This window comes from Athene cunicularia (assembly GCF_003259725.1).
Source record: "Athene cunicularia isolate RWA chromosome 1 unlocalized genomic scaffold, athCun1 chr1_part1, whole genome shotgun sequence".
Taxonomy (NCBI): domain Eukaryota; kingdom Metazoa; phylum Chordata; class Aves; order Strigiformes; family Strigidae; genus Athene; species Athene cunicularia.
In genome coordinates, this window is record NW_020799091.1 from 111442045 (window position 1) to 111455790 (window position 13746).

Here is a 13746-nt window from a genome sequence, read left to right on the forward strand (position 1 = left end):
AAGAATTTGGAAACACCCTGATTAAAGAAGGGCAAGAGAAGGATTTGAAGAAAGCACCAAATTGGCAAACAGAGTTTGCAAACAAAATGGAAGACAGAAGAAAAAAAAAAACACATTGCTTTTATTGAAAGTGGTAGTGTTAAAATATCAGTGTGTACCCAAGGAAGTCATTTTGATATCTGTAATTTTTCCAGAACTGTTGAGTCTACCAAGAGTTGAGTAAAATGAGAAAGGAGATTCAGGTGTATAGACAACATGTTTATTTTTCTAATACTTGTTGAAATTTTGTGCCTGAAGAAGAGGAAAAAGTATTTTATTGCTTGATAAAAAGGAGTTAAATGAATCAGCTCTGAAGAAAAGAGAGAGAAGGAGGAATCAAGGACACAGTATAATTAAAATATTATAACTTAGATACCAAAAACATTCATGTATCCAGTGTTGCAGATTGTTACTGCAGCACTCTTTATTACATCTGGTGCTGTGAACTTATTATCATCCAAATGTGCAATTAATGTCCTTTGACGGGCACTTTGTCGACAAGCCCAAGAAAGAGTACAGTAACATTCACTGCCCTGAAGGCCAAATACCTCCTTTGCTTGTGTCATGTCTCAGTCAGCTTGTGAAGCAGAATTGGAAGTCACTCTTGATCCATTATATACAATTCAGTAGTACACAGTAAATTCAGAAATTCTTCTTAGACTGTATCTCCAATTTACAGTTATTAAAACCAGCCACAAAATGCAGTCAACACTGGAACAACTCCTAGCAATTTTTAAATACTCAATGCTTCCTTTTGTATGACAATCACAGTGTAGAAATTTATCCTTCAAAAGTAATAAACTGAAGACAGATTAGTTATGGTGGTTTCTTAGTGAGTCTTCAGGCTATACCAGTTAAGAAAAGTGCAGTATGAGAACCAATATTTTTAATCATCTGTTGCAACTGTGATTAATAACTTCAGTCTTTACCCGTTACTACAGTTTGCACTGCAGAAAGAAACAACCAGAAGAATATTTTTCCCCAACTCTTAAAAAGAAAATGCCTGCAATAAATGTATAAATGAAGAAAGTAGCATGCATTCAGCTGTTTTTTGTTTAGACATGTATGTTAAGCATGGACAAGTGTCTTCTGGTATGCTCAAATACATCTGGTGTATGTGAATGGCCCCAAAAATGTCAGATATTGGGGATAAATGCTACCAATGGTAGCATGATTCCACATATCTGTTACTGACAGTATCTACTGTTTGTTAAATAATTCATTGAATAGTAGTAGAGTTTTTATTCAGTGCAGCTATCAGTACTTAGTATGCTGTTGTATATCAAATATTTGTTTCATTTTTACAAATTATATTCCTTAGTACTTGGTGAATATGTCTGGCCACCACTCTGGATTCCAAATATTGTATTGCTGCCCTTGTGAATTAACCATGTTCTTGGAATATAAGCCACACAAGAAGCATATTTGCACAAACTAGGTATATCCTGGAAAAGCTAATTTTCCTCTTTCTCTCTTTTCTTCTTTTCATTGACAAGCAGCCTCTTCTGATGGACTCAAATCTGAAGCCTCCATGAGGGAGATAATCTCTTAGGAATAAAGAATAATCTTTTGAATATTCATGAAAGGGGTTTTTTTTGTTGTTGGTGGTGGTGTTTCAGGATTGGTCACATTCCTGAATTTTGTGATATGCAGAGTCTTTACCCCAAAAACATCTGGAATCACAAGATCACAGAATACTTCACATTGGAAAGGGCCTCTGGAGGTCACCTTGTCCATCTTTCTTCCCCAGCTATGTCCACTTAGAGCAGGTTCCTCAGAAAATTAGAGGTCTAGAAAGTTCTGCTGACAGTTTTTTCCTTTGAATTTGGGTTAAGTTCATGATTTGCTGTTTCTTCATGCTAAACAATCCCAAGTTTATCCTTATCCTTGTACAAGACATGCTCCAATCCCTTAGTTATCTGTTTCCATCATCATTTCTCACTAACAGTTTCCTTCACAGCACACCTGCCTCTGGAAAACTAAGACAAATCCCACAAAAGGGGAAGTATCTGTGTACGTGTAGTTGAAAGGCAGATTGTCTGCTTCTAGGCTATATGAGAGACATCAAAAAACTTTAACAGGGTCTATCATAAAAGATGTTAAAACCACCAACAAGCTTTCTGAGAATCCTCCCTGGAATTGCACTAGACTCATCTCAGATCTCTCCTGATACTTTGTTCCATATTTCAGTTCTCTCAATAGTGAGATCTGCAAGTCATCACTAACACCACTACTATCTTCAGTATTGACATATACATTAGTATTTGACTCTACATCGGTACTGGAATCAATTGCTAGATTGATTACAGGTACACTCATCAGTCGATGATTTCTTTGCTGTTTTGTTCAGGTTCTATAATATTTTCAAGGCAGTGACCTGTTCTTAATTGGCCTCTGGTGGAAGCTGTCTTGCTCCACTAACTGTAGCAGGAGTTCAGGGAGTCTGACTTCTTAATGTAGTTAGGATGAATGAGTATTCCAACTGCCTGTCTAACCAGTGTAGCTATCTGCTACATGAAGAATGATGCTAATTTATGTATCTTCATGAATGATCAAAAAGTGCCGAAAGAAGAGGGGCATCTTACAGCTGTTCTCACTTAGAGGGAGATATCTCTAAATCATTACTAAGTGAGAAAGTCACTCCAAAGTCTGCTGAGATAATAGGTTTAAACAGGACCACACTCTTTAGAAATTGTAAGTCTGTGACTTTCCAGGAAATATGAAGCAATACCATAAACATGACTCTACTGTGAATATTACTCATTTATGCCACTAAAAGTATTTTCAGTATGATGGGATCATTAAGTTTAGCTACTGAATGAGTAGAACTGTAATGTCACCATCTACAAGGTTAGAGAAATACAGGTATATTTCAGTTCTGCAGCTTTCTTAAGTCCTGGTCAGCTGCAGACATATGAAAAATGCATTGCACATGGGCAGGTTTGAGGAGAAACTGGATTTCCAGCAGTGCTAAGAGCATAAAATTTGGCCGAGTTGTTCTACGTTCCCTACCTTTTAGGATTCCTTGCATCTAAAGCTGAAGTGCTTGAGGGTCACCAACAGTGACTGTAAATGGCAGTCTCTTGAAGAGGAAAAAGTGAGTATACTGTAACTGATGTTCTTCAAAATATATAAACTGTCTTGGTAGAGTTGTATGTTGTTTGTCTAGACAGTTTTCAATACCTAAACAAGCATAACTGCCTTGGTCAGCAATCATTTAAGTACTGTTAATGCAATGATTAGTATCAGCATCAGTAGCATGAGGAGAAATTGCCTGGTCTGGTCTTTACAGAAATCTGTGTAACTTAAGAGAGTTAGAGGATTAGTATTTATCCCTTCTACTTCAGTGATGTCATTATCTCATATTTCTCACTCACAATGAACTCTCACTTAACATACTGTTTTGTGTTTTCAGTATTACCCTCAAAATTATAGAAAAAAAAAAATGTTATTCTAACTTCTGTTAGTATTTTCTTAAGTAGGTGTGGACTGATATTACAGCTCTCCATTGTATTATTTTCATTTTCATAGTATTACTTATGCAGTAGTATTCCATCAGTAGACTTTCAGAAATTACCTTCCCAACAGAGAGCCTGTTTGTATCTGTAATTTACAATATATGACACAGTATGATATATGCAGTTTTGGAATATTGTAGCATTATTTTTTCCTTTTACCATAATTGCTAGGATCAGTACAACCCAGAGTAGGATTCATCTTCTTAGAGTGCTGCTGCATTTGAACATACAGTTAAATAATTTCCTCTGTAATACTCAAGGCTTCTTTCCTGCATTACTGCTTTCAAAATATCAGTCTCCAACTTGGTATATAACATTACCAATTACTTTTATCTGTTGAATCTCATTTATTTTAATTCTGTCCATCACTAACCTTGCCAGATAATTTTGCAATTTTAATTTTTGCAGCTGCAATTTGAAAAGTATTATATTTTTTTTTAAAGATTTTCTAGGTTACCATGCTGTGGCACATGTCCAGTTGCATTAGTATAATAAGAAATCTTGTAATTCCCCATTGCAGAAGGAACTAGATGAGCAGACCTTGTAAGACAGCATTTCATCCTGATTAATGTGATTTTTGGTTGGGTTTTCATTGAGGTACCGTTAAATATTATTCCAACACAATAAAAGAATAAAACATCTTCATAGTTCAAAACGTGTATGTTTTGGAAGGATTTGAAGCTTACATTTCTTATGTGAAAGTGAGGCAGCCCTCAGACCTCCTAAGACAATGTGTTGTCCTTATGATTCTCAAAAGACAAGCAGAACAAAAGTGCAGTGCCTCTTTAATACCAGAAACAGGCATTATAAATACCCTAGAAGTCAAGTTTGCATGTTGTCATGTTTCCTGAATGCTCTGAAAAAGAGAAAAACTGAAGAGAATACAGAAAATTATTGTGAGAGAAAATGTAGCTCAGTGCAGAAAATCTGGCATGAAGGAAAGTTTTACCGTATTTATACCATTCATGAAGGGCATATCATCGTCCTGGCCTTCTTTTGTCAGTTGGCAGCAGTTGGAGAAACCTCACTTAGCAGATGTGTTCAAGACTGTAAGTCATTATAAGTCACCTTCAACTGTTTTAGTTTTATCCAGATTGCAGGAAAAAGAGAATAGTCATTTCACTGAAGAAATTACCTTGCTGTTTGGATTTTCCTCATAAGCTGTTCTTTAAATAGAGCCCACCCTGATAAATAATAGATAGCGTTGTATGGACAGGTTCTGGGTCCCCAGTGCTTTGGCCTTTTCAAGGCAGTAAGCAAGCACAGAGAAGACGCTTCTGTTAGTGAGACTGTCAGCACCTCTTCTAATGAATGGAGTTTGCTGTACTCCTTGACATGTGCGTTATCCAACACACAAAAAATCTGAAAAATATAAAAAGGAGAAAGCCGTTTGCTGTTGAACATTCTTGTCTAAATAAGCTAATCAAATATTTTAGCAGTATTTCCCAGCTGAAAACAATCTAGTCTTTTCTTATTAGATTGCAAGTCAGAGCATAAAGTCAAAGATGACCAGATGATTAGAGGTAGAAGAAGTACGTATCTGTTGACCCCATTGTTTCTTCCGTTTGATTACCAAGTACTTTAGAAGGGTTCAAAGAGAAATAGAAATGCACTGGAATAAAAGTATAACTAATCTCCAAGGATTGTTATGTTGTTCTTCCATTTTAAAAACCTTAGTTAACACCTTCTATGAAACTCAGTGATGCCCTGAATTTATTAAGTACATGAATGGGTTGGAAAATTCAGTGAAGTATCCACAGTATCTGAGTGACATAAAACTGTGAAAGACTCTGTTTGGAATGTCTGTTTGAACTCATCTGTGTTACTAATCACTTCCCTAACGAGGAAAAAAATCATCATGTTTCTGCAAATTGGCCAGAATACTGTTCCACAGCCAATTAGCCGAAGACCTGTCCACAGTATTGTGACCTTCAGTTCATTATTCCACTTATTTTACTTAGAAATGATGTCACCTTTAAAGGACTCCAATGCTACATACGTCAGCCAATCTAATAGGTTACACAGAAGCTTCTAATATATTACCAAGTGCTTTCCCCCCTAAATTAGCATTACCTGTGAAAGTAGACTTAATTTTAATGTTTCTGTCCCAGTACTGAGATCTGTCATGACTGATTAAGCGATCATCTATCTTTCTGACTGTTGGACTCTGTTGGAATCATGACCAGCTAGTAATCAAAGGAAAAGTGATAATTTCACAGATGCAATGCTGTGGAGTTTGTTTCCAGCAAGAGGTAAAAATGGCCTTACCACATGCAGAAACAGAAATAAAAAACATGTGATTACTAAATATCAAAACTGCCACCCTAGATTTGTATCACTCCTTGTATGAAAACAATCAAATTGCATGACTTGAAATGAAAGAAGAAGGAAATGGATTTTATTTCCACAAACAAATAATTGAGAAGTTTTGAGAAGAAAATTGAAAAGAAAATATTAGGACGTCCAGATACCATGCAAGTACCTACTAGATAGGTTAGGCATCTAATAGAATAATTGCATATCAGTTGGAAATGGGTAAACTGTTAATACAGACTAATGAGTACATTATTTTTTTAAAGAAATTGAAATGTTTCGAAAAGTATGAAGGCTATAGACTAAACAGAGAATAACAATAATAATTTAGTTTTATCCATTTACTCCCTGTCTCTTTTTTTATTTCACTGATGGTGGTGGTGGTGGCGGTCTGTGGACTGACAAATTTTGATGCACAACTATAAGCAAGTGCTGTAGATCATCCCTATAGGCATCTTGGTATATTGGATTCATTAGGAACAAAGCAAAAGGCCTTCTCAAGTATATCCAGGTATATCTGGAAACACAATATAAATCCCTTTAAATCTATTTCAGACTTGATGATGGTACTGCATTCAGAAGGTTGAAATCTGAAAATCAGAGGGATTGTTTCAGTTTCACTAGTATTATGTTTCTGGGAGTTTAGCACGACCTGTAGAGTATCAGAAATCTTTCTGGTTCCAACTAATGGTTACATTATTCCCATGACAGAGGGAACAGCTCTAACATAAGGAACAAAATTTTCTTGAGTGAATCCCAGGATGGCAGCATATGTCAAGTTAGTATTGTCAAAACATCTGCAAATTACTCTGGAGGATTTAGGGGGTTTGTTGTTTGTTTTTTCCACATTCTTCAAATATATGACTCAAAATACTAGTAAGATGTAGTCATTTTAGAGAAATAAGATTAGAGATACTGCTTTCTGGCTACTGCAGGTAACAGGTCGAGCTGCCTTTTCTGCCCAGTATGAAATGTGGATTATTTATTTTGCATGACAATATGAATTTCTAAGTTTCTTTTCTCTCTTTGATATAATTCCTATTGCAAGATTTCACTACATTACTACATTATGTTATTTTGTAAAAAAATGAGGTACAGCTTTTTGTGACTGTGAACAAGGAGACTGGTTTATTGCAGTGGTCATCAGTCTCAACAATTGCTAATTAATGCAACTGAAATACATGACTGTAGCTTTTACTCATAATAACCTTAACTATACAGATTATCAGGGTTGCTTGTTTCTGTGTCAGAAAACATCCTGAAAGGAATTATTTTCCACTGAAAAAGAGAATGACAGGTAAAAAATTAAGTGTGTCTGCTTAAGAACAAGTATTTTATGCGTAATTATTTCATACCTTACAAATTAACTACATCATATGTGCCTGGGAACTGCAGAAAACTGAAATAATTTACTTAGGGCATATTGGAATTAACTATGTAATTGTATTTCTTGTTGCATTTTATATTTTTTATAAGTGCTTGTGACATAAGAATCCAGGAAGGAGACATCCGTGGTGGTATTCTTTGTTACTGTTTTGGCATAGGTGCATTTCCCAGACGCCAAATCTATATTCTGTTTATTAGCCCTTTTTCTAGCATCTCTGTATCATGCAAAAATGTAGGTATGCAAACGACTAGAAGCTTTCACCTTCAAATGTAGGTGAAAATCCTCAGGAAGAGGCCAGAAAGGGTCTGTTTGGCTTCTAACACGGTGAAATGGAAAAAAAGAAGGAGGTTCTAAAAGAGCAGACAGAGGTAGGAGGCAGTGTAGGAAACCAAGTGAGGACAGAGCTTTTTGGAGCCTTTAGGGACAAAGCTTTCTTCTCTGTGCTCACCTGGCTGTCTAGTCACTACCTCAGTACAACTAATAAATACTATTCAGAAACTACCGGTGGAATAAAAACGAAGCTATTAGTATAACCTTCTTAAAAAGTGGAGGAATAAATACTGTCACCTAAGTACAGTACAGCACCTGTATTTTAGTATGAGACACTTTAAAAGGAAGCTTGGTGTTTCCTGTTAACTTTAGTGGGGAGCTAGAAATATTTACTGCTGTTTGTGTTGAACAATGCATGGATATTTCAGTATGTAGGAAATCTGTGTGTACCAAACTACAGATTTCCTCAGAATGGCCCTATATGTGTTCTACTTTTTATTTTCAGCTGTTAATTAAATAAGAGAATGTTTTCCATTTTATTTTATGGTACTTTAGTTGAACGATTGTAGTAAACCTCGAGTTGGCTTGAACCTTGTGGTAAAACTGCCCTGTTTGGGGCAATTCTCACTTCAAAGAAAGATCAATCAAAAAGCTTATAGAAAGCTTTTTAATCTTTAAATAGATAATAATATACCAGATGAGATCGCTTTTTAGGCAAGTAGAACTTGGATCTGCTGAAAGAGATTGTATACAGAGTATTGTAAATAAATCTCCTCCCCATCCACTAGCTCCTTGAGGAGTATGTCTTCTCCTTCAAGATTTTGCTTGCCAGTTGATACCTTTCAGTGCTGGCTTCTGCTCAGGCTCCACAGGCTTCTTTGCTCCATCAGCCAGGCTTGGCAAGGGTTTACTCTCTGCCGCGTGTCAGACCCCTCCTCCACTTGCTCTGCATGCCTGTATATTGCTAGTTGGCTAGAACTGCTAGCTGGCTTCTCCAGTGGCACTGACTGGTCATTTGCTGCCCAGGGGAGCAGTCACCCTCTCCCAAGGGGTTCCCCCTGCCCCAGCATGTGGGACCCTGGACTAGACAGTTAGGCAGCCACTTTTTCTCTTGTCCAACCTCACCCATTTAGCAAAATACACCTAACACAGAAAATGGAAACAAACGAGTTCTGGCATTCATCACAGCTATCAATTTCATAAGAGGAATTGGGTGTCTTTCTAAACAGATATCAATAAGGATATAGACATAGTTATAGGAATAATGTTTGAAAATAAGATTATAAAAAGACTCCATGTAACTGCTAGCCTTGTCTAAGCAATAACAGTAGAGTTTGCTCATTGGTTTGCTCTGAAATCTGTGTAGACAGGAAAGGTTACAGATGTTTGGGTTTGAAATTGATGGCACAGATAATTAATTGCATTTAGACTTAGCACTTATAAAAATGTTTCTGACAAACAGCTTTCCTGCAAAGGAGTATTATGTTGGTGCCATTTGCAGCATTTTTTTGCAAAGACTCTGTGTTGGTATTTCCATTACAAAACTCTTTCTTTTTGTTCTTTCAATAAAAATTCACTCCAGGCTGAAACATGGAACATCTGATCTCAGCTCTTGATCAGTGGTTGTTTTTACCAGTTTTGCAGAAAATTGACTGAGCTGAGGTTTCTATGTTGTACAAAGGTTAAAAAAGGTGTGGAGGGGAGGAAATGAGGGAGGGGAGCAGTAGGAATGTAGTTGATACAGGTGGTTTAGATTTCAATTTTTTTTTTTTTTTTCTCTACCAGCAGGATCGAAATAGTGTGCTATTGGCATCATCTGTAGACCATTTGTGCTCTACTGGAATTCATGACAGTTCTTTTTAGTGCATGAAATTCTGCACGTTGTCCCATCTATAGGAAAATATTTCAATAGCTAGGTAAATCTTTCTCATAATGCAGTAACAATTGAAAGTTATAAAAAAATTAAATATGATGTAAGATGATATATCACATTATTTTAAAAATTATTTCTGATTAAGGGGTGGCAAAAATCACCACTTCCAAATTATGGGCTGCTGAGCTTTTTGTTTTTGTTTTTGTTTTTTGGTGGTTTTTTTTTTTTGTATTTCCTATGCTGTTCTTCCAATTATATATACATGTGGTAGTAATCAAAGCATTTGGAAGCACTGGGTCATATTGAAAATAATTTTTTTTTTTAAAGGTCAGTAATGTGAATTATGGATGTGTTTAAGGGTTGTTTAGATGAGATGTTGGGGGATATGGTGTAGGGGAGAACTTTGTAGAGTAGGGTTGATGGTCAGACTCGATGATCCCAAGGGTCTTTTCCAACCTGAATGATTCAGTGATTCTGTGAAATAAACTATCATTCTTACATCTGCTCAATTTGCATCTGACTAGAATTGAAAAGCTGAAAAATTAGTTCTGAGTCCCCATCTATTTTCTCAAAGAGAGCAACAGCTTTACTGATGTGTGAGGACTTTTGGCTAGTAAAGCCACAGTCATCAGCTTTGCCTGCTATTCTGGGTTGGTAGAAGCTTGCTTCTATATACATTTTGTTTTCTTTAGCTTATTTTTCATGGCTGTTCTGTCAGCATATCGGTATATACATAGCTTTTAATTTTGTGGGGTTTGTTTTGCTTGCTTGTTTGCTTTAATGTTGCACGTCTTTTCCATCACTATATAAACTTTATATCATATGCTCCATAATTATTTATTTCTTTCTGTGGCTGGCCAGAAAATGTCTGAGTTATGTTTGAAATGTGTCCACTGGACACAATCTCAGTCACTTTGATGTGCCTTGGAGCAGTTCATGGCATGCTTGTGTGTTAGGTCTGTCTAAGCTGTCACCTTTCAGTCATCAGACCCTGCTAAGAGTAAGTCAAGCTTTAGCTGGCCTACCCTGAAATAATCAGTAAATTCAGCTTGAGATCACTTTAAAGAAACCTGAATGGTAGCCCTAGAAGACAACAAATTCAAGTGACATTTTTGCTGAACCTTCACTGTAGCTACTTGTTTTGGTGTAAATCTGCCTGTATTGGCAGCACTCAGAGAACCTTGCAATGGGGCAGAAACATCTAGATTTAGTAGCACAAGAACCACAATAAAGCTTTCTTTTTATCACTGAAATGTTAGGAGAACCAAATCTAAGAGCCTTTGGGGACTTTAGAAGGAGGTGAGTGAGAACAGCGTTAGTGACTTGAACATACTGGTTCTTCTCACAGATCAAAGCATAGCTCTCCCAGTAATTACGGTATTCCCATTTTACTTTTGACTTTCAGAGGCTTACTAAAAATATAGATTCACTGAAGAGTCAAATACTGTCAGGTCAAAGATTTGAATCTGAAAGTATACAGCAAAACTTAGTGAGTTACAGAGGCTTTTTTATTGTTCACTTAGGAGAACAACAGTGCTTACTTACTTATGATACTAGTAGTTCTGTGCTGTGGAAGGACTTGATTAATAGATGTAGATTCCTGAAACAGCTTTACTGCAGAGAAATTGAATGTTTGGGAATGTTTTGAATGTTTCTCAATAGAAGATGTGGGTTAAACTAAATATAGGCTTTAAAATACTTAACATTTTAAACCATTAAGCAAAGTGACATTTTGAATTGAAGTAAATCTACCTGCTCCTCTTCCCTCACTGGTTTCATGCAAACAAAATGTTGTTAGGAAGGATTTTCTGATAGAAGATCAGATTTTTAGTCACAAGCAAAACAGTAAAGCCGCTATTCTCAATTACCTCAAATCTTTAAATATATTACATATGCATGTAGAATTAAAACTTTCAATGTATTCATAATAGAAATTACGCTTATATCGTTCAAGAAATCTGATATTCCAGTTCAATATGAGTAGTTATGGACATGAGAAAAATCTGTAGGCAAGCTGTGCAATGGTAGCCTTCTTATTTGAAAGTATAGTTCGTTAGTAGTTGAAATAGGATTCTCAATGTTACCCACATTTGTAAATGCACGAAAAAGAAAATGGTTTTAGGAAGGAGTTATTTTAGGCACTGAACAAAGCTGCTGGGTGGCAGAAATCAAAGTCAATGGTTATTTTTAGAGGAAGATCAAAGCTAAATGAAGTCCCTCAGTTTCTAGGTTTGTACACAAGTCACTCAGTAACACTGTTCAGAAACTTGCTGAGCTCTTGTACTGTATTCCACAGACAAAACAAACTACTATGCATAAAGGCAACTGTGTCCATATCCCTGTATTCTGTGGCGTCATTTCACCAGGCTACTTCATAGAGCCTCTTGTACAACATACCATGCTTTGTTAATGTGCTGTTTCCTACCTTATAACATTTTTTTTTTTTTTCAGCTCTGAGGGACAACAGAATTGAGCTTGTCCGAGCTTCATGGCATGAACTGAGTATCAGTGTCAGTGATGTGTCTCTGTCGGATGAAGGGCAGTACACCTGCTCTTTATTTACTATGCCTGTCAAAACTTCCAAGGCTTTTCTTACAGTTCTCGGTAAGTATAAATAGCTGAGCATAAAGAAGCAAGTGTTAAACTTCTCAGGCTTCGGCAAATTATGATAAGAATGAACTTTTCTAAAGCTTGACAGAAGATAAATGTAAATGTCTGATCTTGTTTCCCTGAAGTTTATTGTTTCATATTGCTGTGCTGAAAAATAACATGCCTCTTACTATTTGTGCTGTGGCAGAATAATGAAGTAGGGGAGCACACAAATACCATAGTATGAGTGCTTCATAAAATGGACATAACCTCTACATCCCAAGCACCCGAAGTGTGAAGAAGGTGCATGTGTTCATCTCCTAACAATGTATTGTATAGGGCAAAGGGGAGAAAATCAGAAAGCATGAAATCAAAATGGACTTTAGAGCTTTATCGTTTTTTCTTAGCTGTGCATTTTCTTCTCTCATTCTGCTTTTTTTTTTCTTTTTTTTTTTTTTTTGTCTATAAAGTGCGTATTTCCGCTGGGTTTGCTGCTTCTTTTATGTTTTATCCTCTAAATGCTCTGCTGTTTTCCCCAAAGGTTATAGATACACATAGAAAAGCAATAGATTTTGAGAGATGTCCAGGAAATAAAGTTTCTGCTCAAAGCTTTATATGATTCTATGAATGTCAGTAGTCCAATCAGCCGAAATTGCTATAGTTCATTGAAAAACACCTGCGTACCTAAGAGGTTATATGATTTTAGAGATTGATTTTTATTCTTTTCTTTCTGTCCCTGAACTTGACTCTCTTTTTGTTTTATTTTTATATGTAGACAGGCAGACAGTTGAATTTAATAGGACTAATGTAAGATGTTCTCTGTGCCAGTAATATTCGCATTAATCCAGCCAGGGAATTGGTTTTGTGCATAGGATATGAAATACATCTCCCTTTCAGTCCCTGTGAGACTGTTTTACAAAAAACTTCACAAGTTTGCCATTAAAGACAAAAAATACCCACTCAAAGCAGAATATTCTGGAGTAACAACTGCCCACAGTTAATCTTCTTTTCTGTAGAGGTATCTCATGATCTAAACAACAGATGAGTAGACCAGTTCAACCTTTTAAATAGCAGAAAGTCATAGAAAGGTATTACAAAGACAAAAAAAAAAAAAAATCTAGCCAATATTTATTTACCAAAGTAATGTTATTTTTCACAGTCCTTTCAGTTTTACCTTTTCATTTTGGGGGAAGGTTTCATTAAATTTTCCTAACATCACCAATTTAACTTCCAAGAAAGAAATCTGCAAGCTCTAAGATGCCTGTCAGTTTTCACTTTGTAATTTTCTATTTCAGCGTCACATTTTAAACTCTTGGAACATTTTATATCTGAAAAGGGGATATTTTCCAATGAAATGTATTACATCTTTTAATCAGATAAACTATCCTTCTATGTACTAATAATCTCTTTATTGACTGCTCTGTTATGGATTAGAAGATTTAAGTGTCAGGGTATTATAGTAGACACCATTTTCTGTCCCGAAAGAGAGGAGTAGATTTATTACAGAAGTGTACTATGTAATAGGTACTGCTGCTTGGTTTTTATGTACATAATCTGTCATTTCAGAAAAGAGATGTAAACAAAGCAAATTGTGAAATACAGGGCACAGGATCAATTACTGTGACTGATCCCTTTATCTAGCCACAAATATGAATGCATCAAAGCACTGCAGATGCAAGTTATAACAATGTCATTTTCAGAGATTTTAAAATTAAGGTCATCAGTATCACTTTAAAATAAGTTACTCCTGTATTTTC

The 13746-nt window shown here is 36.0% G+C and overlaps 1 protein-coding gene across 1 annotated transcript in view; it reads left to right on the plus strand.

Annotated features, from left to right (window-relative positions):
* Positions 1 to 13746, plus strand: part of CADM2 (cell adhesion molecule 2) — a 359573-nt gene that overhangs the window by 216315 nt on the left and 129512 nt on the right. Inside the window, exon 4 of the mRNA XM_026868442.1 lies at positions 11852 to 12004. Coding sequence (XP_026724243.1) covers positions 11852 to 12004 — 153 coding nt within the window. The remainder of the gene's footprint in view (positions 1 to 11851; positions 12005 to 13746) is intronic.